General features: G+C 46.0%; 6 protein-coding genes across 11 annotated transcripts; 5 read left to right on the top strand and 1 right to left on the bottom strand.

Moving 5' to 3' along the window:
• Positions 1-36: 36 nt before the first annotated feature.
• LOC114842465 (tenascin-R-like) lies at positions 37-8,441 on the top strand. Of its 3 annotated transcripts, none has more exons than XM_055502958.1 (15): positions 37-810; positions 2,019-2,108; positions 2,895-4,825; positions 4,909-5,007; positions 5,151-5,852; positions 5,932-6,075; positions 6,150-6,269; positions 6,350-6,505; positions 6,590-6,702; positions 6,797-6,929; positions 7,009-7,160; positions 7,237-7,333; positions 7,430-7,591; positions 7,668-7,831; positions 7,926-8,441. In XM_055502958.1, exons 3-15 carry the CDS (start codon positions 3,013-3,015, stop codon positions 8,022-8,024), a joined length of 3,954 nt encoding a protein of 1,317 aa, XP_055358933.1. In that variant the 5' UTR covers positions 37-810; positions 2,019-2,108; positions 2,895-3,012; the 3' UTR covers positions 8,025-8,441. The 3 variants fall into 3 exon arrangements, with proteins under 3 accessions (XP_055358933.1, XP_055358934.1, XP_028983828.1); XM_055502959.1 differs by lacking the exon at positions 37-810 and having other exon boundaries at positions 1,937-2,108; positions 5,151-5,660; positions 5,730-5,852; XM_029127995.3 differs by lacking the exon at positions 37-810 and having other exon boundaries at positions 1,937-2,108.
• Positions 8,442-8,723: 282 nt separating this feature from the next.
• LOC114842467 (steroid 21-hydroxylase) lies at positions 8,724-11,692 on the top strand. The gene is made up of 12 exons (XM_029127999.2): positions 8,724-8,860; positions 8,967-9,155; positions 9,237-9,326; positions 9,393-9,547; positions 9,642-9,737; positions 9,816-9,926; positions 10,027-10,113; positions 10,240-10,323; positions 10,453-10,566; positions 10,651-10,817; positions 10,950-11,053; positions 11,206-11,692. Exons 1-12 carry the CDS (start codon positions 8,746-8,748, stop codon positions 11,457-11,459), a joined length of 1,566 nt encoding a protein of 521 aa, XP_028983832.1. The 5' UTR covers positions 8,724-8,745; the 3' UTR covers positions 11,460-11,692.
• Positions 11,693-11,899: 207 nt separating this feature from the next.
• On the top strand, positions 11,900-14,564 carry LOC114842468 (uncharacterized). Of its 4 annotated transcripts, XM_055502967.1 has the most exons (9): positions 11,900-12,001; positions 12,080-12,340; positions 12,429-12,713; positions 12,782-12,811; positions 12,908-13,042; positions 13,137-13,412; positions 13,911-14,021; positions 14,113-14,138; positions 14,212-14,564. In XM_055502967.1, exons 1-9 carry the CDS (start codon positions 11,938-11,940, stop codon positions 14,335-14,337), a joined length of 1,314 nt encoding a protein of 437 aa, XP_055358942.1. In that variant the 5' UTR covers positions 11,900-11,937; the 3' UTR covers positions 14,338-14,564. The 4 variants fall into 4 exon arrangements, with proteins under 4 accessions (XP_055358942.1, XP_055358940.1, XP_028983833.1 ...); XM_055502965.1 differs by having other exon boundaries at positions 12,782-13,042; XM_029128000.3 differs by having other exon boundaries at positions 12,782-13,042; positions 13,137-13,397.
• On the bottom strand, positions 14,346-16,806 carry LOC114842473 (uncharacterized). Its single transcript, XM_029128015.3, has 7 exons — positions 16,256-16,806; positions 15,746-16,069; positions 15,393-15,671; positions 15,206-15,274; positions 14,903-15,118; positions 14,766-14,825; positions 14,346-14,683 (listed from the first exon to the last, which is right to left on the bottom strand). Exons 1-7 carry the CDS (start codon positions 16,332-16,334, stop codon positions 14,673-14,675), a joined length of 1,038 nt encoding a protein of 345 aa, XP_028983848.1. The 5' UTR covers positions 16,335-16,806; the 3' UTR covers positions 14,346-14,672.
• A 235-nt stretch (positions 16,807-17,041) lies between these two features.
• Positions 17,042-18,433, top strand: LOC114842475 (allograft inflammatory factor 1-like). Its single transcript, XM_029128018.3, has 6 exons — positions 17,042-17,189; positions 17,279-17,340; positions 17,430-17,496; positions 17,594-17,635; positions 17,735-17,900; positions 18,027-18,433. Exons 1-6 carry the CDS (start codon positions 17,174-17,176, stop codon positions 18,112-18,114), a joined length of 441 nt encoding a protein of 146 aa, XP_028983851.1. The 5' UTR covers positions 17,042-17,173; the 3' UTR covers positions 18,115-18,433.
• A 22-nt stretch (positions 18,434-18,455) lies between these two features.
• On the top strand, positions 18,456-20,468 carry LOC114842474 (casein kinase II subunit beta-like). The gene is made up of 7 exons (XM_029128016.3): positions 18,456-18,584; positions 18,947-19,022; positions 19,372-19,474; positions 19,552-19,667; positions 19,743-19,818; positions 19,904-20,093; positions 20,283-20,468. The coding sequence occupies exons 2-7, from the start codon at positions 18,951-18,953 to the stop codon at positions 20,371-20,373; spliced, it is 648 nt and encodes a 215-aa protein (XP_028983849.1). The 5' UTR covers positions 18,456-18,584; positions 18,947-18,950; the 3' UTR covers positions 20,374-20,468.
• Positions 20,469-20,610: the final 142 nt, after the last annotated feature.

Here is a 20,610-nt window from a genome sequence, read left to right on the forward strand (position 1 = left end):
CAAAGAGTGGAGAAGGAAGAGGGAGAGGGGAGGAACCCTAATGTAAATCTATCGGTGACTGTCTGTACATGCCACCACCCCACAGACAATGCTTAGCACAGTTATGGTTAGATTAATACACTAATTTAAAACTATTAGGAAATAGAGAGTGACGCAGTAATGTGGGAAAACAAGGGGCTTCGGCAGAGAGCGGTGCAGAGGTGAGTGGGGGTAGTTTGTGGGTGGAGAGCTGAGGAACAAGCCCAGGTTTATATACTGATATTATTTCAATCTCTGAGGCCGGGTCCAATGTAAGCAGCTCAGAAGCGCTGACCATCACTTCAATCACAGCCGAATCAATCCCTGCTCTGTTTCAGTCTCCCTTTAGATGTTTCACTAGTTCGATAAACTACTTAATGATAAACTTTATTAAGTACAAAGATCCCATTCATGGGAAGAAGAGCTGTCATGCACTCAAGATTTAGATAAAGCTGGTTTTCGACATAATTTTTACAGTTATTAGTTGTAGGCTGTTTGCACAGTACAGTAAAACAGTGATGGCTTCACAAATGGCTGTTACACATACACACTGAGAACACACACCCCTGCTTTGACATAACAAATATGATCAATCAGCAAAGGTGTGAAGCCATCTGGGGGTTTGTGAAGTGAGCCTGTATGAGCAGGTGTATTTTCTCAGGTGTTGTGTAGTCTAAACTGCTGAGAGGACGTCTCCGGCTCAGTGGTGTGAGGGTGGTCCATGGTACAGGAGGATGTAGAGCCGAGATGAAGCCGTTTCCTGCAGGCTGCCGCCAGACGGAGGCACTGAAGGTATGGGACCACCTACTACGCATTGGCCTCTACAGCACTAAAGTAAAACAGTGACCTGATCTGTCATCACTGGAGCTGCACATATAGTGACACATCACAAGAGAGGCAAGACAGCTGCATTTGGATGAAGACACGATCACCAACTCTCACATCTATGGGCAAAGACGCTCCAACTAATCTAACATGAGAAGAGACCTGCACAGATATGCACAGTCCACGCACAGTACCAAAGTTAAGTTAAGCTGCATTTCAATGGAGTAATTAAAGGTGAATTCAGGATTAGACATAAATATGATCACACACATCCATAGACGTGAGATCATGACTTCACAGAAACAGGAAAATAGCAACAAAAAAATGATAGGGATACGAAATTATTTTATGATGAATCAATGCATTTTAAGTTTAAATGTATGGAATAAAACTTTTTAATCTTTTAAACATTTGTTTTTTTCACGTATAAAATTAGAAAACCAGCCCTGTGGCTGTTTGCTCTGAACCCTTGACATACTTGTCTTCATGTGGTTTACAAAGGTGGGCTGGTGGGTGGCCGCTTGGTCAGAGATACAGGGCCTTCACACACCGTTCCTTAAATCTAGTGGCTACTTGGTCACTTACATAACCCCCACATAGTTACATCTCATTACCTCCAACAAGCGGCCAATTCATATAGCCAGAGCTTCCTGTCCCCCAGACGTGCCAGTGAATACCTGCAGTGTTACTCTACGTATTCCTGCTGAGTCATGATTCTCTGACCTGAGCTTTATTCATTAGAAGACCGTTACACACAGCAGACACTGAAATATGACATGAGGCATGTAAAACTAAAACATACACGGTTATTTTTGTGCAGCAGAGAATGAAAGAATATGAATTACACACAGAATGTTTTTTTTCATAAAAAACTTTACTTTTAAATACAATTTTGACATTTAAAGCTTTGATGTGTATTAAATCAATCAGGAAACTTGAGCTAAACACATTCAAGGTCTTTTCTCTAGAACAAGTGACTACTTGATGACATTTTATACACAAATATGTGTAAAAAGTCCAATATAAATATTTTCCATGGTGGGTGAGTGAGTGGGACCACTAGGCGTGGAAGGGGTGAGCTGAGGTGGGGGGGTGGGGTGGTCCTTAAGTAGCAGCAGACTTTGTCACTGTCCTGGTTTTCAGGTGTTGGTCGTGGTGGTGGTTCTTTCTTTCAGGTCTTTCCTTCAGAACCCACTCAGTGATCATTTCAAATCTGATGGAGGGATCTCTAATACAGAGATAACACAATCCAAGCCATTACTCCGGTAAGTCAGTTATTTATCCGTGTAATGACATCAGAATGGGAGATGCAGGGTTTTGAATGGACTGACCCACGGTGCATTTTAATATGTGGTATCATAGATTACTGTACCCCATCATGAGCATGTGGGTGGTGATGAAGGTCACAATGTTTCATTGTTTCATTGTTTCAATTGAGTTGCAGGAAATGCATCTTTCTAATGTGTGTGTAACATCCATAATTTACTAAATTATAGTAATACCTTGATTATCATTATTTAATGAGTTAAATTTGCAGCCTCTGTATTATTACTTCCTCCTAACAAAAAAATTGACTTGTCCAGAATGTGAGAGATTTACTACCTAAAGCCAATGCTGGGCATGGTTCTTTTCATGGTTTTACGGGTTGTGGGTTCAGCCAATTATATAACCTCATGTATAGTGAAAGACGTACAGTGTCTCTCAGCTCCATACAGTGATGCTCTGTTGCCTCGGCATCATCCATCCAACAGGCCCATGCAAGTCTCACTCAGGCTTTTGAAGGTTCAGATTTGGCTTGATTCGGCAAAAGACTAGGATAGACTTAAACACTGCAGCCATTGCTAAGTTTTTCTTTCAGTTTTTACCAACCACAGCTCTACCAAAATCTTGCCCTGATACGTAAGACAAATATAAAGATTGAAAGTTATTCACGAGTTAATCAGGAAGCCTAAAGTTATGAATGGAAACCTTGTTAAAGTTGAAAAACTCTTACATCCTAAGATTCCTGTATTAAACTCAATTGTGACGCTTTTATTTATTTATATTTCTAGGAGAGACCTGGCAACAACTGAAGAAGAAATATAGAGGAAGGAGTTTTATAATTTATAGTACCATACATACAGATCATCCAAAGGCAATAGCAGCTCTGGCAACCGCTGTTGGCTCAAAATGCTATTTACAATAGGACTTCTCCTCCTCCTCACCCCATTCCCTTCATTTCAAGCCACAACCAGTTTGAAAAGAGACTCTGCAGGAAGCGATGTGAGGAAGGGTGACGCTGCCCTCACACATTCAAAACCAAAACCCGCTGCTGTGCTCAACAAGCACGCTGTTCGTTCTGCTCCGAAGCCAAACGCCGTCAATCTGACGGTTTTATCTGCTCCAGCCATCAACCAAAAACCGTCAGCAGTCAGCGCTACGCTGACGGCCAAAAGCAAACTCGGCCCGGCAGTAATTCAAACCACTCCGTCGCCAGCAGTGAAAGCCACTACATCCAGTAGCTCCGCCACCATCAAAGACAAGCCCACAGGCCCTGTCAATCGGACTGCTGAGACCAAACCCCTCTCCACCAGTGATGTGAAGAACAAACCTGCCTCCAGTAGAGTTCAAACTCTTCTGTCAACACCAGCAAAGGCTGTTAAAGCAATTAGTGCAGCGGATAACAAGAATAAGCTCACAGTGTCTGCCAGTGAGACCACTGTAACCAAGGCCCAGTCAAGCAGCTCTAGAACTAGGCCTCACCCTTTGGTTGATCAGAATGCTTCAGCAAAATCACCCTCAGGCCCTGACGTGACAGATAGCAAAGACAAGCCTGCACCCACGGGAGCATCAGATGCTCAGCCAACACCCACAAAGACTCTGTCAGTGAGTGGGGTCACAGCTACTAAAGAAAAACACCAGCTGCGGGCCAATGAGACCATTTCAGGGACATCACATTCAGTTAGTGAAGTGAAGCCCAGCAAAGACAGGTCGGCACCAACAGGTGTTTCAGATGTTCAATCAACACCCACAAAGTCTGCTTCAGCAAGAGTGGATAAGGGCATTAAAGAAAAAGTCCAACCTTCAGCCAGTGAGAAAGAGATGCCAGATGTTCAATCACCTACAAAGTCAGTTACAGCCAATGGTTCCAAAATTACCAAAGAGAAATCTACTGAGACTAGTTCAAGTAAATTACCTTCAGGCAGTGAAGTGATATCTGTACCGACAGGAGTTCCAGATGTTCCATCAACATCCAACAGGTCTACTTCCAAGACTGGTAAAGGTAAAGTCCATCCTTCAATCAATGAGACATCCACAGGAGCTGCAGGTGTTCAATCAAATCAAACACCCACAAAGTCAGTTACAGCCAACAATTCCAAAATTACCAAAGACAAATCTTCTGAGACTAGTTCAAGTAAATCACCTTCAGGCAGTGAAGTGAAATCTGTACCGACAGGAGTTCCAGATGTTCCATCAACATCCACCAGGTCTCCTTCCATGACAGTTTCTCCCCCACCCTCATCCGGTGATGTTAAACCTAGCAAAAACAAGCCTAAATCAACAGCAGCTACAAATCCGCCTCAGTCTGGTTCAGGGAACTCACCCTCAGGCAGTGAAGCCACACCAAAACCAAAGAAGCCTGCACCATCTAGAGCTCCAGATGTTCAATCAACATCTGCAACGGCAGCTCCAGCCAGCGGCAAGAATGTCACTGATTTATCAACACCTGTAAAACCCTCAGTCAATGACACCAAACCACCAGCCACAACTAAAGAAAGCTCGGCTCCTTCCCAACCCATTAAAGTCGTGATCAGTAACGACTGCAACTCGGGCAACACCAAGCAGCAGGAGCTGGAGCTGCAGCCTGGTTCTCCTCTGGTCATGACACATAAGATTAGCTTGTTACCCAGCGGCTGCACCGGGGAGTGTGAGTCTGAGATGGCAGCGCTGACACGACGAGTGACTCGGCTCGAGAGAGAGATGTCCCTCCTAAAAGACAAATGTACGATCGTGTTGTTAGCAAAGGTTCATGCATTTGACTAGACAGAGAAGTAAATCTTTTGTGGTATGTGTATTGCTGCCCAGGTTCATGTTCTGGAAGCTGTTCGGATAGCTGTAGTGGCAACAGGAAATGTGAGAAGGGGAAATGTGTCTGCCGTCAGGGATACGAGGGCCCAGACTGCAGTAAGTGTGACCAAGGAGCTGTCGTAGGTGTGAGCGATGTTGGATGTGGTACCTAATTGTATTGTTTGCATTATAGGTGAGAAAACATTAATTCCTGCCTTTGTCACAAACTGTATCTAACATTTTACCTTTTTAAAAACCAGGAAAAACTCAAGATGGTGGTAGCCAAAGCGGACCTAGTATACAGGAAGACGAACCTCAGTCTAATGTAACAACAACGACCCCACCATCTGGACAGAACACAGATACTGGCAAGGTTCCAACACAAGGATCTGGATTAGGCTCAGTGAAAGTTCAAAACGTCTCCTCTCATAGTTTTACTCTGACTTGGTTGGCACCGAAGGGAATGTTCAAGAACTTCACTGTGGTCAGAACAGAGCTAGAGGGGGATGATGACGAGCATGTGGGGGTTAGTGAGCAAGGACATCAGCCTTCCAGAGCTAAGAACTCAACTGAGGTACCGGTGAAGACAGAAGGCACCAAACCCGTTGTGTCTAGAGGTAAATCTGAAACCAGGACTTCTTTCGTGGTTCCTGGCAGTGTTCGATCTGTGGGGTTTGTTGATCTTAAAGCAAACACGCGCCACAGCCTGCAGATATACGGGACTAGTGCTGAGAAAAGGTCAAAGATTCACAGAGTAACTGCAGTCACAAGTAAGTTAAGTCATTTCTATGTATTTCCTCCACTGAAAATGTCAGTGACACTCACTTCCTCCTCACCAGGCCCAGCGGCTGTTACTCACATTGTTTTTAGCAACGTATCCGAGACCTCTCTCACTGTGTCCTGGACCAAACCAAAGTGGACTCCCACAGGCTTCAAGGTCACGTACACCAACGCTGCCACAGGTCTGTCCCGGCCTAACGTCGGCCATGTTGGGTCTTTGACTGAGCCTCCGGTGTGACATGCCATGTGTCGTCCTCTTAGGCAAGAGCCACTTTGTGACCGTGGGTCCTCGGCAGTCTCACACGGTTCTGTCCAAGCTGTCTGCTGGATCAACCTACTCGGTCTCCGTCACTGCTACTCTAGGCAGAACCCAGAGCGACGCCCTCACCTCTGCTATAACCACAGGTACGCTGACTGGTTCTGATCTGAATGTCCTGAAATGTAAAAGCAAATGTAAACAGGTTTGTTCCGGGCTGCAGTGCCCGCCCCTCCAACTCATCTGCAGGTGGTCAATGTGACAGACAACAGAGCTGTGCTGCAATGGACACCCAGCCCGGGCAAAGTAGACCGCTTCATTGTTACCTACGATTCCTCCATGAGTGAGTGTGGCCACATCACACATCAGTATCAACAGCGCGGCGGTGGCTAAAAGCTCAGCTAATCACTCCTTCTTCTCCAGCTCCTAATGTGACCGTGACGGTGATGCTCTCTGGAAGCTCAGTGGAGCAGCACCTGAGGGGTCTGCAGAGAGGCACCGTGTACACGGTCAGAGTCCTGAGCCAGAAGGGCAGCCTCCAGAGCACGGCGGTCTCCACTACGTTCACCACGGCCAACGGTGGGGTCAGGGGTGTCATGGGCCTCAGATCAGGCTCATTCCTTTAACTTTCTAGCTTAACGTTTGCATTTTTGCGTCCCTCAGTGGCTAAAGCCAGCGAGGTGGGTCCTCGCTCCGCAGTCATAACATGGAGAACCCCCACTGTCGCTTACCACAGCTACAGAGTGATCTACCAGGCAGCAGGAGGGGAGAAGAAGGCCAGTTGTAGCACCTCATCATTGGCACAAATGAAACTAAAGGTGACATTTTACAGACTTCGCCATTAACGGTGTGATTCTAACCTTTGATTAGGAGGTGACCCTGGAGTCGGCCGTCACAGAGTACAAGCTAACAGGCCTCCTGCCCATGTCACGCTACGCAGTACTGGTGCAAGGCGAGAGGGAAGGACATTACACGTCACTGGTCACCGCAGACTTCACCACAGGTGACGCATGTAAAATGAAAAGGCCGGGTTTCACTACTATTACCCATGACGCGTATCTCTAACTAATGCCTTTTTCCAGGCAAGTTGCGCTTCCCTTTCCCTACCGAGTGCTCTCAGGAGCTGCTGAACGGGGCCCTGCAGTCCGGTGAGGTGGAAATCTACCCGCAAGGAAAGGAGGGCCCCGCCGTCAGAGTCTACTGCGACATGGAGACTGATGGAGGCGGCTGGACGGTGAGTGGCGCTGTGGGTCAGTGAAAGCACAAATGGATTAAAATCGTTGCCAAACTCTGGTGTGTGCTTTGTCTAGGTTTTCCAGAGGAGGATGAACGGGAAGACAGACTTCTACAGGAACTGGAGTGACTACAGGGCCGGGTTCGGAAACCTCAGTGACGAGTTCTGGCTCGGTAGAGTTGGAGCATTTTATTGTTATTGTTATGTCATCTGCACCTACTGTAGTTAGGACCCAGTAAATCAGTCTTGTGTGCTTTTACATACATCAGGAAACGACCTGCTTCGCAATCTGACAAGTGTCGGGCCCGTGAGTCTCAGAGTGGATATGAGATCTGGAAATGACACCGTTTACGCTCACTACGCCAACTTCTCCATCGAGACAGAGAAGAAGCACTATACCCTCACAGTGTCTGGCTTCTCTGGAACAGCAGGTGAACACCGCCCCTGCGGTACTGTAGGTACCATACGCAGTAAATGGTTCACAGCAACACTGTGCTCCTCTGTCAGGTGACTCTATGAAGTACCACAATGGCCGCCCATTCTCCACCTGGGACAAGGACCCTCAGTCTCTCGGCATCCACTGTGCCAAAGCCTACACAGGAGGCTGGTGGTACAAGAACTGCTACAAGGCCAACCTCAACGGTCGTTATGGTGCCAACAGCAATAATCAGGTTCAATTCATTTCTAATAATATACAAACTTTTAACTTTAAAAATACAAAAACACACTGATCCATCCTCATCATCTGTGTTTGTTTTGATGCAGGGAATAGTCTGGATAGACTGGAAAGGCAAAGACGTCTCTATTCCTTTCACTGAGATGAAGTTCAGACCGTCTGCGTTCTCCCCTGCAGCTCTTGGCTAAAGCCCACCGTCTTATGGGCTATTCCACACGTCACGCTCCATGTGAGGTTGCATGTACAGTGGTTTTTCAAGCTACGAACAACAACCCAATGATACAACTGTCTTTCTCTGAGCTGTACTTGAGGTAAAGGTTTCAAGGTTTCTCATTGTCATTTTAATCTGAAACAGTCGTGTAGAGTGAAACTACGTCCCTGTAGGATCACAGGGCTACAACGATGACAGACATAAAACACAAGACACCACATTAACCCCAAACCCCAAAACAGCGACAAAAGAATGAAGAAATGTTTATTGTTTATGTCGTGGTGTTCTTCCTGACTGCTTCCTGTTCACCATGATTTGCCACCTGACTACTACTGTAATGAAATATGAAATATGCACTGCCTCACCCCAACTGGAATAAATGTGGCTAATGTGGGTCTGAAGTGTTTTTTTCTTAGATAAAGTGATTTATTATTTGTCTGTAAGATAAACAAATATGTCAAACGTGACTTGTGTTATTATGACCTTCAGCGAGTACAGTATCTGCAGGTTTATCAGTTACCTCCTAGCTTCACATGTTGCATTCAGCTCATTATCAATGTTCTTGACTGGAACAATATTTAGATGGCCTCGTTTTAACTGAAAACACCAACGCAAGTCGACACGGTATCAGGGAGCTATAAAGCAGACAGTCGCTGAGATGACCCACTTCAAGAGAGACGGCAGCTCAGAGACGCGAAATGGTCGTAGAAACGGTGACCAACATGGAAGCAGCGGTTCTGGCTGTCCTACTTTTTTTGCTACTGGCATTTATTTCTGATTGGAGAAAGAAATATGTACAGAGAGATCACAACGGTAAGAATGATTTAGTTTGATGGTTACGGAATGTGGGTTCTAAACCCTTGATCTAACAGAAATGATCTATAATTTCATCTATGTTCTTTCTATCTTGACTCGAAAGTTCAATCCAGCCTTCTTCACCACCTGCATCAGTTTCTGCCTTGCTCCTCATCCTCCTCCATCCCAGGACCTCCCGGTCATTTCCTAATAGGCAATATGAAGGAGCTGACACACGACCACCTGCCCATCCACCTGACCAACTTAGCAAAGCGCTACGGAAGCGTTTATCGGCTCAGATGTGGAAACACGAGTAAGACTGAATGACTTTCACCACCTCCAGTCTAACGCGTCACATGACCCCAAACTGAACCCTGCTGTGTTTTTTTCCAAGCTATGGTTGTACTAAACAGCAGTGACGTCATCAAAGAAGCGCTGGTGAAGAAATGGTCTGACTTTGCTGGCAGACCAGTCTCATACACAGGTAAACACCTCAGATTTATACAAACATCTACTTTATATCCCTCTAATCGTCGCCGACTTGCATCAGGCAACATCGTGTCTGGAGGCGGGTTCTCCGTCTCTCTGGGGGACTACAGCGAGGAGTGGAAGGCGCACCGGCGTCTGGTCCACGGCGCCTTGCAGCGCTGCTGTCAGCAGTCTTTGCACCAGGTGATCGAGAGGCAGGCTCTGCATCTGCGGAAGGTACAGACAACACGGTGATCAGTTATCATTGGCCTGATGAGTGAGTCAGCCTGGAGAGCACTGACAGACGAACGGCTGCTTGGTCCCTCTATAGGTCCTGATGGACTACCAGGGCCGTGCCGTGGACCTCTCAGAGGATTTCACAGTGGCAGCGAGTAATGTCATCACCACTTTGACTTTTGGGAATGAAGTGAGTGAAAAGAAAAAAAGGTCAGGGCAGTTATAGCGTCGCTGGATGCATTCAAGCGTCAGTCTCTGTGTGTCCTAGTACGACAAGAGCTCACCAGAACTGCAGCAGCTGCACAACTGCCTGAACCAGATCGTTGCTCTGTGGGGTTCGTCGTGGATTTCGGCTCTGGACTCCTTCCCGCTGCTCAGGGTCAGTAACGATCACCCAGCTGGACTGTAGATCACAGGAGGCAACTAGGAAAACAGAGTTTGAATGCGTTTCCAGCACTGTGTTGTCTGTCCTTCCAAAGAAACTGCCCAACCCCGTGTTCTCCCGTCTCCTGCAAGAAGTGGTCAAGAGGGATGAGATCATAAAGCAACATCTTAACAATTACAAGGTCAGTAAAAGCAAAAATGAATGTGCATTATAAAGTGGGAGAGATAAAATAATACATTTAAAAACTGTGTTAAAACTAATATTCAAACAGCATTTACATGTGTTAATAAACTGAATTTCTGTGCAGTCACAAGCAAAACAGTCTGAGGTCGACATCACAGGGTCTCTCCTCCAGAGCCTAGACAAACCTCCAAAGAAAGAGAATGGAGTGGTGAGTGAAGATGGGCATTCATGGGTTTATTTTGAAAAGCCCTGGGACCAGATTATTATCTGACTGGATCTAGATAAGATCCAAGATAACAATACATCTACATGTTGTCGTGTGCTTGCGTGCCTGCAGCTCCTCACAGATACTCACGTCCACATGGCCACCGTCGACCTCCTCATCGGGGGAACAGAAACCACCGCGGCCTGGCTGAACTGGACCGTGGCCTTCCTTCTGCACAGACCAGAGGTAGAGTGACGCCAGCATGCCCCAAACACATGGCATTCACACATGGGGTCCAGCTGGGAGCTCATGCCTCTCCTCCTTTTGCAGGTGCAGACCAGGGTGTATGAGGAGCTGTGCACCGTGCTGCAGGGGCAGTACCCCAAGTACAGTGACCGACACAGACTCCCCGTCCTGTGCTCTTTGGTCAGTGAGGTGCTCAGGCTCAGACCGGTGGCTCCACTAGCGGTGCCGCACAGAGCCATCAGAGACAGCAGGTCAGCAAAGGTCCCATACGTGACAGTGGAAATGAGGAGCATGTGTCTGTGTCAGGCTCCGTTTGGGTCCATCTGCCCTAGGCATTCCTCTGTATACTGTTTGATAACTGGTATCTGTTATCTTGTGTTCAGTATTGCAGGTTACTTTATTCCTAAGAACACAGTCATCATTCCCAATCTTTACGGAGCCCACCATGATCCAGCAGTTTGGGCCGATCCATACAGCTTCAGACCAGGTTCTGCTCTATCTCTCGATGAAAGCCCGTTCTGTGTTTGGGCTCAGTTGACCTCAAGTAAATCAAGTAAATCAACTAACTCTCTCTCTCTCTCTCTCTCTCTCTCTCTCTCTCTCTCTCTCTCTCTCTCTCTCTCTCTCTCTCTCTCTCAGAGCGTTTTCTGGAAGGGGGAGGAGGCTCCACTCGAGGCCTGATTCCCTTCGGAGGTGGGGCCCGACTCTGCCTGGGGGAGTCGGTTGCCAAGATGGAGCTGTTTCTGTTCACTGGCTACTTGCTGAAGGACTTCCAGTTCGTCCCTCCAGGGAGTGAAGCCTCTCTTCCCGATCTGAGAGGAGTCGCTAGTGTTGTTCTCAAGGTCAAGTCCTACACAGTTGTAGCACGTCCCAGAGCCACAACTAATCCCTGAACTTATTTTAAGCAAATGAATGGACATGTATTCATATTTGAGGCTTTCTCCTGTTTGTCTGCATCTTGAAAAAAAAATGTGTTATTAGATCATATAATGTTTTTAAGTAAAGCAGTCAACGCTAATAAAGTCATATTTAAACAAAGTGATTTAGAATAAGTTGTAAAAATGGAATCAATGATCAGACAGAAGAATCAGATAAAATAAATGTGGAAATAAATTAAATGAATGAACCTGGTGTTAATGTTCACTGGAGGGAGTAACACTTGTAATACTGCAGCAGAAACACGCCACCCGCACACACACACACACACACACACACACACACACACACACACACACACACACACACACACACACACACACACACACACACACACACACACACACACACACACACAGATATCTTTTAAAATTGCGCCATTTCCGCCATAGTCATTTCCTATTACTGCAACTCAGCAAAAGAAGCTCTGACAGGATGATGGCTCGCGTCTCGCTGCTTGGGCTCTGTCTCCTGTCTATCACACAGACAACTGCCTCCGGTAATTCAAACAGCACTGGCATTCTGTGAAATGGTTGTTTTAGTCACGCATTTAGCTGTAGCTACATCATTTTCTCAGCAGCTCAGGTGCTGACGTTTGCTGCACCAGGAGACAGCGTCACGCTGCCGTGTGCCCTGACCTCCAGCAGAGACTGCTCCTCCGTCAAGTGGAGCGTGGCAGGAGAGTTCCACTCACTCACTGAGGTGGTGAGATCTCCACGACTCGTCCTGCTGCAGGACTGCTCTCTGAGGATTGAACAGCTGGAAGTCAACGACGCACGCCTTTACGTCTGTGCCAGTGGAGCGCTTAGTTCAAATGTTTCACTGCAGCTCCTTAACAGTAAGTTAGTTGTTCTGGCATCTAAAACATTTCTTAAATGAATAGGAACAAAAATATGACCCTGAGGTCTTTTTTTTATATTCACTAGTTACTGAGAATCCAAATGTGGAGGAGGGGAAGATTGAACTTCATTGTTTCCTTAATAAATATAGAGGACTCAGTACCTGTAAAAACACAGGGATACATTTAAACTGGACTACTGAGGATAACACACCAATACACGGAAACAGATTCAACTTCGGACATCCTTCAGAATGCTTCTCCAAACTGATCATCAACCACAAACCCACAGACCATCACAGAAAATGGAAATGCCGACTAACTCAGGGCGACGCGGTGAAGGCGAGCGTCAGCTACACAACAACAGTTCCAGGTACCACACGAGTGACACGCGCGGCGTAATGCGCGCATGAAGCGTAACCTGTGCTCCACTTTCCCCAGATGGTGTAGAGGAAGTGTTCTCTGCAGCGGGTGAGTCAGTGTCACTCACTTGCAGCCACACTTCCTCTCCTGGTGTCGGTGTTGTGTGGGCCGCGGGTGAACGGCTCCAAATCTCCCCCGATCAAGGTCAATCGGGCGCATTTCGCGTAAATCCAGACCTGTCGCTGACCATCGGCCGCGTGAGCGCGCAGCATGCGGGTCAGTACCGGTGCTCCGCCGCTCAGAAGGTGCTGAACACAGTCAGGCTGCACGTTCTAGACGGTGAGGGCCCAACGCTTTGTTTCCTGTGAGCCAATACGGAGCCTGACGCATGAGTCACGACTGGTCACACGCTCCCTTTCGCTTCTGTCCTCAGTGACGTCACAACGTGCACCGGGACAAGGTAATGTCACCTTAACTTGCGTGCTCACGTGTGCCAACGCATGTGAAGGAGACTTCAATCTCACTTGGTCTGGAAGAAGCAAGACCAGCTGGCAGAGTGGGTCGACGTGGGCCAACAACACGCTTACGAGCACGCTGGTTCTCCCGGTCGGGTCGGCGGCACCGGAAGAAATGAGCTGCTCCGTGCAAAGGGAGGAGGAGGTGACGGCGTCGAAGACGTGGCGCCGCAGCTGCCTTAAGTTTGACGCGGGTCAGCGTGGGTCACGTGGGTCAGCGTGGGTCAGTGTGGGTCAGTGTGGGTCAGCGTGGGTAAGCGTGGGTCAGTGTGGGTCAGCGTGGGTCAGCGTGGGTCAGTGTGGGTCAGTGTGGGCTAGCGTGGGTCAGTGTGGGTCAGCGTGGGTAAGCGTGGGTCAGTGTGGGTCAGCGTGGGTCAGTGTGGGTCAGTGTGGGTCAGCGTGGGTAAGCGTGGGTAAGCGTGGGTCAGTGTGGGTCAGTGTGGGTCAGTGTGGGTCAGTGTGGGTCAGTGTGGGTCAGTGTGGGTCAGCGTGGGTAAGCGTGGTTCAGTGTGGGTCAGCGTGGGTAAGCGTGGTTCAGTGTGGGTCAGCGTGGGTCAGTGTGGGTCAGTGTGGTTCAGTGTGGGTCAGTGTGGTTCAGTGTGGGTCAGTGTGGGTCAGTGTGGTTCAGTGTGGGTCAGCGTGGGTCAGCGTGCATGGAAAAGCTGCTAACAGTGATGTGATGGCGTCCACAGCTCCACAAACGCTGGCGTGGCTGGGCCTTCCTCTGGGCCTCCTGACGTGTGGAACGGCCGGAGGAGTCTTCATGTACAGGAAGAGGAAGAAGAGGCGCGACCACGACGCAGGTACTGATTTGGTCAATGCAGTAATCACTGAAGCCCAGTCAAAACGAACTATAACTGAGTGACTGATGCCGGCCCATTCGTCTGTTTACAGGGAATCAACAGACGGGTTTTGGAATGGTAATAAAAAAAATCAAATATGAAATATGTTGTTCAATGCATAAGATAATATTTCTGGTGTTTTCCTTCACAGAGTCACGTTTATGAGGTTGTTCATTATTTAAATAATGAGGAACTACAACAGGGGAGGCCGACTGAAGGAGAAGCAGCTGCAACTGACAGTTTCTATCATTTACCGCAGGCCGACAAACAACAGTAGAGAAATGCGTGATTTTGTCTTTCTTTATGGATTAAAAAAAATGTTTTCCACAAAATGCACATAAATACAGTCACAATCATTTGCATTTTCCTGCAGGCGGCTGTTCCCACTGATTTAAGAAGTTTATTAATGGATTCATTAAAGTTAATCTGTTTCACTGGCTCATGTAAAATATTGCAGATTATCAAAAAGGATCAAAAAATTAATAAAACCACAAAGTCAAACAATGGGTGTCACGTGTTTTCACACAATGCTTCGCATGTAGCTTAAATTCACAAGTCAATGATCAAATGTAGAAAGGGACTAGTAGATGTTTTCTTCATCACAACAAATGACTAATGTTGAACTGTAATAAAGAAGATGAAATGTTATTAGGCTACATTAAGTGAAGTATGGCTTTGTAATAGTTGCATCATAGTTGGACTTACACGTGTACATGCTTTCATTTTCAAACTCTTCGTAGAGACTGTTGGTTTGGACTGAGAGATCTGTGGGGCCCGGTTAAACCATTACAGTGAACCCGAGGCCTGCTCAGAGTGATGGAGCTAATGGTGCGCGTCCTTACCCTCTGTAGCAGGGGGATTCCTTGCACCGGGTTGCTTCTCTGACAGATGGGAGGTCCAACCTGCTGCACGCGTCTGACTTTGCGCGGCCGCTCTCAGCCTGTTGCACCTGAAGTAAAGGAAAAGTCCCAGTGTGGCGCTCACCACCAGCCCAGCGATGATGACTATGGCTCTGGTCAGCGCCTCGCTGCTCTGCGTTGTGCTGTTCGACTCGGGCGCTAAGAAAGACAAGACGCAGGCTGATCACGGACAGAAGCCTGAGGCGGACGACATGCGGCTTGAAGCAAATGAACAGACGAGCTGACCTTGTTCAGTTGTTGGAATAATAGTAGTAACAGGAACAGTTGAGGCCGGGTCATTTTCCTCTTCATGAGCTATTTGGAAATGTGAGTATGTTATTTATTACTGGTAAATTATCACATCTCTGTCTGTCTGTCTGTCTGTCTGTCTGTCTGTCTGTCTGTCTGTCTGTCTGTCTGTCTGTCATCTTACCTTGTACTAGTAGGTTGATGTCATAGCAGTGCTGGCTTTGTCCTCTGACCTGGCACCGGTACCATCCACTGTCAGCGGCTTCCACGGAGCCGAGAGCCAGAGAGGCCCCCGTGGTTTTGATCCTGCTCGAGCCAACGCTGACGGGAGCGGGCATCCCCCCTTTCAGCATCGCCCAGGACACATTTAGAGCTCCCCGATGCCCTGAGACATCTCCCACTGAGCAGTTCAGTAGGATGGCTTTGCCCAGCGCTGCCTTCACTGGTGGAGAGGCTTTGCAATCTCAAAACGATACAAATGACACAAACATAAGCAATGCGATATGTGGGTAGTTTATTTCAAACATGAGAACTTACCTTTGACTTTTAACGAGACGTTTCGGACCAGAACACACTCCCACGCCTGGCAGACTTCGCAGCCGTACAGCCCTTCATCAGATTTCCTCACGTCTGTCAGATGAAGCGACTTTTGTCCATTTCTATCATGTTTCCATTTCACGCGTGCAGCATCCTGGTTGTTTTTAGGCCAAGCGAAGACGTCCGAGCGGCCGCCAGCTGGGTCGTACTTGACTATTCGGACTCTGTAGCAGCTCTTTGGATCCGTCACAGTCAAATTGAAACAAGGCAGAAGTTTGTCTTCTTCTTTATACGCTGACACAAAGACGGTATCTGGCGAATTGGCTTAAATTAGGGACAAAAGAAGAATATATGAAAACAGCCAATCATCTGCCCAATACAAATATTAAAGGTACAGTAGACTGTGTTCAGTTGAATTAAAATAGGAAGTGACATATATCAATGTAAGCTGTCAGTTTGCTAAATGAACATTAACTATAACATTAATGAACCATGCTGTCGCTTACTCACCTTTGCACTCGGTTATGATCATTAACAGCAGAAAAACCAAGGAACTCTGTGGATGTGGATGAGCCATTTTCTGTGCCATGTGCTGTAAACTCAAGACAAAAGCTCATTGTTTGTCTCCACCTATTCTCACTTCTCTATGACACACAGGGGAGTCAATTTGAAACTGTGTTCTCTGTTGGCTACTTATTGTTAGAAATACGTAACCTCAGAAAATTAGAGACATTTCCGTTTCAAGACAGGACCTCTATGTTCTCTGTCTAGTGTGTCTGTATCATACAGCATGAACTAAAGTGGAAACTGTGAAAATTAAAAAAAAAATTAAAATAAAAAGTAACCAGCAAATACATTGTTATTATAAAAACGTTTGATAAATCTCTTTCCTAATCTAAAGGTTTCCATTGGCTTGACATTTCAGTTTTAAGACTTATAGCGCCGCTACGTGGCAACAAGGCAACATTACATCATCTTGACCACTGGTCGCGGCAGCAGAATGGTCTTGATTAATTTAAGGGTGTTAGGAGTTAGTTTATGATGACACAGACGACATTCTAAATGAAAACAGCCAAAATAATAAAGCTTGATGTAATTTTTGTTAAATATATGTCACTAAAAGATTAAGTTATTAAGTAAAAGATCAAGTAAAATCATTTCTAAAACGCCCTAGTTTTTCTCTATGTCTTATCTAAAACATCAGCCTATTTGCTGCTCGTATCTGTGTTTCCCTTTCCCTCCTTGTGACTAGTGTGAATGTTATGACATGTTAACTGAGTGCTATTTGCTGAACACACGAGGAACCTGACCAACTCTAACTGAAACCATGTCAGTCCGCTTCCTCTTCTGTCTCAATTTATAGAAACGCCACCACAACAGTCCTGCTCTCACAGACGCCGTCGCAGTTGCTCAGCGTAGTGCACGAGAATGGACGGCGTTCAAGGTCGGTCTGCAAACTTTTCGCCTGCAGCATCTTTATTCGATTTGTGTTGTGACAGTTGTGTGACTCTGGCTACTGTTGTGTCCTGACAGGCGGTAAAGCCTACGGTCTTCTCAAGTCCCAACAGGAAGAAAGGCTGAACTCAGTCAATGAGGTGAGTTCATCTCAGGCGTCTCTGCATAACGGACCTGGACACAGTCTTGTCTTTAATGTTTGTCTATTGTGTGTTTTTTACTCCCTCAGGTTTTTCAGTCAGATCCACAGTATGCTGAAGAGGAAGACCTGGCCACAAAGCTGGAAATGTTTAAAAGTGAGAACTAAACTAAAGGCAGAACAAGCACAACTCAGGAACTTTAGTAGTTACTGTGATGTCAGACATTCACATGTTATTTCTGCTCATGTTACAGATAAATACATGGAGTTTGATCTAAATGACAAAGGAGAAATAGGTAAAGCTGCAACATTGACCAACTGCTACTTTCAGTAAACAGATTGTAGATATCAGAACCTTTTCCTGGTGTGCATTGCATGAACTGTGATTTTTTTAGATATCATGGGGTTGAAGCGAATGCTGGAAAAACTTGGATTGGCCAAGACGCACCTAGAGCTGAAAAAGATGATGTCAGAAGTGGCAGGAAGCGCATCAAAGGACACAATTAGCTACACGGACTTCCTGAACATGATGCTGGGCAAAAGAAATGCAATTCTGAAGCTGTGAGTATGAAACACTGGGGGTTTCGGAAAGTGGGAACTGGGTCGTTACATAGTTACGTAAGACAGTAGTAGACATTGATGACGGTGCGTCATCCAGGATCTGACCGGTAATTATCTGTATTTAAGGATCCTGATGTTTGAAGGCATGGGGAAGGAACAGGAGCAGAAGGACACCGGACCCCCTCGGCGTAAAACCTTCTCAGATCTCCCCTGAAGAACCCTTCTGCCCCATCTGGAAACGACTGTTTCTGATTTCAGATTAAAACACCTAAATGTATAACGCGACACATCAGGTATGACGTCACATATGTGGAGTATCGACCTCCACATTTAACGGACTAGATGTTTAACACAGCAATACTTTATTATGACACCGTTCAATACGCGATGTTTCTTGTGGGTTTCATTTTAAACACATCCTGGTGTGTTACCTGTATTAGCACATGCTAATATTACAAAACAATTCCAGAACTTACACGTAACGAGAACGTGATATAACTGTATTGTAAATAAATAAAGATGATATATGCGCATCACTTTGAACAGAGTTTTCTTCACTTTGGTTGCCTGAACTTTATTTTGAAAAGCTGGGGTAACCGGAAAACGTCGTCTAGGAAGCGCAGATAAACTGGTTGGGCTCGTAGTAGAAACCAGTAGTTCATGTGTTAGCTAGCGTAAAGGAAGGTGAGTAGAGATAGATTTCCCTGGACAGTGCTTTAAATTCATACAACCATCATCGTGTTCTACACTATTTGTACTGACACTATGTTTGTATATATACATATATACATTTATATATTGCTGTATGCTAGCAAGCAAGCTAGCGTGTAGCTAAATCAAGAGCTAACAGAGGTATAGTATTAGCTTAGACGCGCAAATACAGGCTACATTGAACACAACTGTCAATAGAATCCTATGAAACATCCTCAGAATGTGTGTTTTGACAGTTCACGTGTCAACATTTTAACCGTTAGCTTTAGCCTCTAGCCTGAAGGTGGGGATTTAAAATGAATCTGCTGCAGCCTAGCTCTGTTTTGGTTCGCCAGGAAAATGAGCAGCTCGGAGGAGGTCTCTTGGATATCCTGGTTTTGTGGTCTGAGAGGGAATGAGTTCTTCTGTGAGGTCAGTCCCACCAGTAAACTTCTTCTGTTTATACTCCGCTTTAATCCACTGTACTGCGTTGTACGAGCTGTCATTACGGCCTCAGATGCTTATCACTAATCGGTCTCAGAGAAGCTTCTGTTATCTCAGCGAGATATTCAAAAAGGAAATGCTTAAAATAAAGACTGCTAAATGTGTGGTCAATGTTAGTGAAGTCACACAACCTGATACTAACTTTAACTCTGGTTTATTGGTAACACGTAATTAATCCGGTTAAGCTAAGAGCTTCCAGGACTGTTCAGTATCATTGTGCTGGTGAAACAGTACGTCATGCCCGTTACATGCCTCGCCTTCTATTGCTGTGCTGCAGGTTGATGAGGACTACATACAGGACAAATTTAACCTGACTGGTTTGAACGAGCAGGTGCCTCACTACCGCCAGGCGCTGGACATGATTCTGGACCTGGAGCCAGGTTAGAATAGCGGTATCACTAGTGAAAGGAAGCCGAATCAAGGGTTTGACTGAACTTGAATCCCTTATCTTTCACAGATGAGGAGCTTGAAGATAACCCCAACCAGAGTGACTTGATAGAGCAGGCGGCGGAGTTGCTCTACGGGCTTATACATGCACGTTACATACTCACAAACAGAGGCATTGCGCAGATGGTAGGATATTACTTAACCCCAAATTCTCTCTGATGTGGACCAGCAGTTTTTTTCTGAATGGGTTACTTTCCATAGTTGGAGAAATATCAACAAGGGGATTTTGGTTATTGCCCCAGAGTCTATTGTGAGAATCAGCCAACGCTACCTATTGGTAAGTCAGCCTTTTAATTCTTTCCTCCACAAAATCATCATTACCAAGACCAACTCACCAATCTGTTGTCCGCTGTCTGGTGTAGGCCTATCAGACATCCCAGGGGAAGCAATGGTGAAGCTCTATTGCCCAAAGTGCATGGATGTGTACACCCCTAAATCCTCCAGACACCATCACACAGATGGAGCCTATTTTGGGACAGGCTTCCCGCACATGCTGTTCATGGTGCATCCAGAGTATCGTTCAAAACGACCAGCTAACCAGTTTGTGCCAAGGTTTGTTTACTCAGGCTTGTTGTTTGGTGTTCTAGTAATATTAATTAGCACATGACGTTCATAATCAGTTAAATGCAGTCACTTAGCCAACTACATGTCAAATACAGAAACGCTGATATTTGACAGCTGGTAAATTAGTTTTTCTCTCTGAATCAGGATTTTTAATCATGTTTGTTTCTCTTTTTTCAGGCTATATGGTTTCAAAATTCACCCAATGGCTTATCAACTCCAGCTTCAGGCTGCATCAAGTTTCAAAAGTCCGGTCAAGACAATTCGCTAGACCTTGGCTTAGAGCATGATGGATTTAAAGACTTTGATGTTTCCTATGTGTTCCAAGCAATGGCTTATATATTCCCAATAAATGCCTGTACAGTTCTCCAATCGTATGTCTTGATAGACGAGAGAATTTAGCAATTTTTTAGGTACAACTCAGTATCTTTTTTTGCCCCCTACATTATTATGTTATTATGCTATGTTTACATGCTTTTTCACACGGTCTCATCGTTTGTACCAATTG

Source organism: Betta splendens, chromosome 16 (assembly GCF_900634795.4).
Source record: "Betta splendens chromosome 16, fBetSpl5.4, whole genome shotgun sequence".
Lineage (NCBI taxonomy): Eukaryota > Metazoa > Chordata > Actinopteri > Anabantiformes > Osphronemidae > Betta > Betta splendens.

Excerpts from the sequence above, each read along its gene's own strand:
- LOC114842468 (XM_055502965.1), top strand. The coding sequence starts at position 11,938 with ATGATGGCTCGCGTCTCGCTGCTTGGGCTCTGTCTCCTGTCTATCACA. Across the intron at positions 12,714-12,781 it reads CTACACAACAACAGTTCCAG|ATGGTGTAGAGGAAGTGTTC; the intron begins GTACCACACGAG and ends CACTTTCCCCAG. Across the intron at positions 14,022-14,112 it reads GAGGCGCGACCACGACGCAG|GGAATCAACAGACGGGTTTT; the intron begins GTACTGATTTGG and ends GTCTGTTTACAG.
- LOC114842473 (XM_029128015.3), bottom strand. The coding sequence starts at position 16,334 with ATGGCACAGAAAATGGCTCATCCACATCCACAGAGTTCCTTGGTTTTT. Across the intron at positions 15,672-15,745 it reads CGTCTCGTTAAAAGTCAAAG|ATTGCAAAGCCTCTCCACCA; the intron begins GTAAGTTCTCAT and ends TATCGTTTTGAG. Across the intron at positions 15,275-15,392 it reads CATCAACCTACTAGTACAAG|CTCATGAAGAGGAAAATGAC; the intron begins GTAAGATGACAG and ends ATTTCCAAATAG.
- LOC114842475 (XM_029128018.3), top strand. Across the intron at positions 17,341-17,429 it reads GGCTGAACTCAGTCAATGAG|GTTTTTCAGTCAGATCCACA; the intron begins GTGAGTTCATCT and ends TTACTCCCTCAG. Across the intron at positions 17,497-17,593 it reads AAAGCTGGAAATGTTTAAAA|ATAAATACATGGAGTTTGAT; the intron begins GTGAGAACTAAA and ends CTCATGTTACAG.
- LOC114842467 (XM_029127999.2), top strand. The coding sequence starts at position 8,746 with ATGGTCGTAGAAACGGTGACCAACATGGAAGCAGCGGTTCTGGCTGTC. Across the intron at positions 9,327-9,392 it reads CAGACCAGTCTCATACACAG|GCAACATCGTGTCTGGAGGC; the intron begins GTAAACACCTCA and ends GACTTGCATCAG. Across the intron at positions 10,567-10,650 it reads TCCTTCTGCACAGACCAGAG|GTGCAGACCAGGGTGTATGA; the intron begins GTAGAGTGACGC and ends CTCCTTTTGCAG.
- LOC114842465 (XM_055502958.1), top strand. The coding sequence starts at position 3,013 with ATGCTATTTACAATAGGACTTCTCCTCCTCCTCACCCCATTCCCTTCA. Across the intron at positions 4,826-4,908 it reads GTCCCTCCTAAAAGACAAAT|GTTCATGTTCTGGAAGCTGT; the intron begins GTACGATCGTGT and ends ATTGCTGCCCAG. Across the intron at positions 6,703-6,796 it reads CAGCAGGAGGGGAGAAGAAG|GAGGTGACCCTGGAGTCGGC; the intron begins GCCAGTTGTAGC and ends ACCTTTGATTAG.
- LOC114842474 (XM_029128016.3), top strand. The coding sequence starts at position 18,951 with ATGAGCAGCTCGGAGGAGGTCTCTTGGATATCCTGGTTTTGTGGTCTG. Across the intron at positions 19,023-19,371 it reads GGAATGAGTTCTTCTGTGAG|GTTGATGAGGACTACATACA; the intron begins GTCAGTCCCACC and ends GCTGTGCTGCAG. Across the intron at positions 19,668-19,742 it reads ACAGAGGCATTGCGCAGATG|TTGGAGAAATATCAACAAGG; the intron begins GTAGGATATTAC and ends TACTTTCCATAG.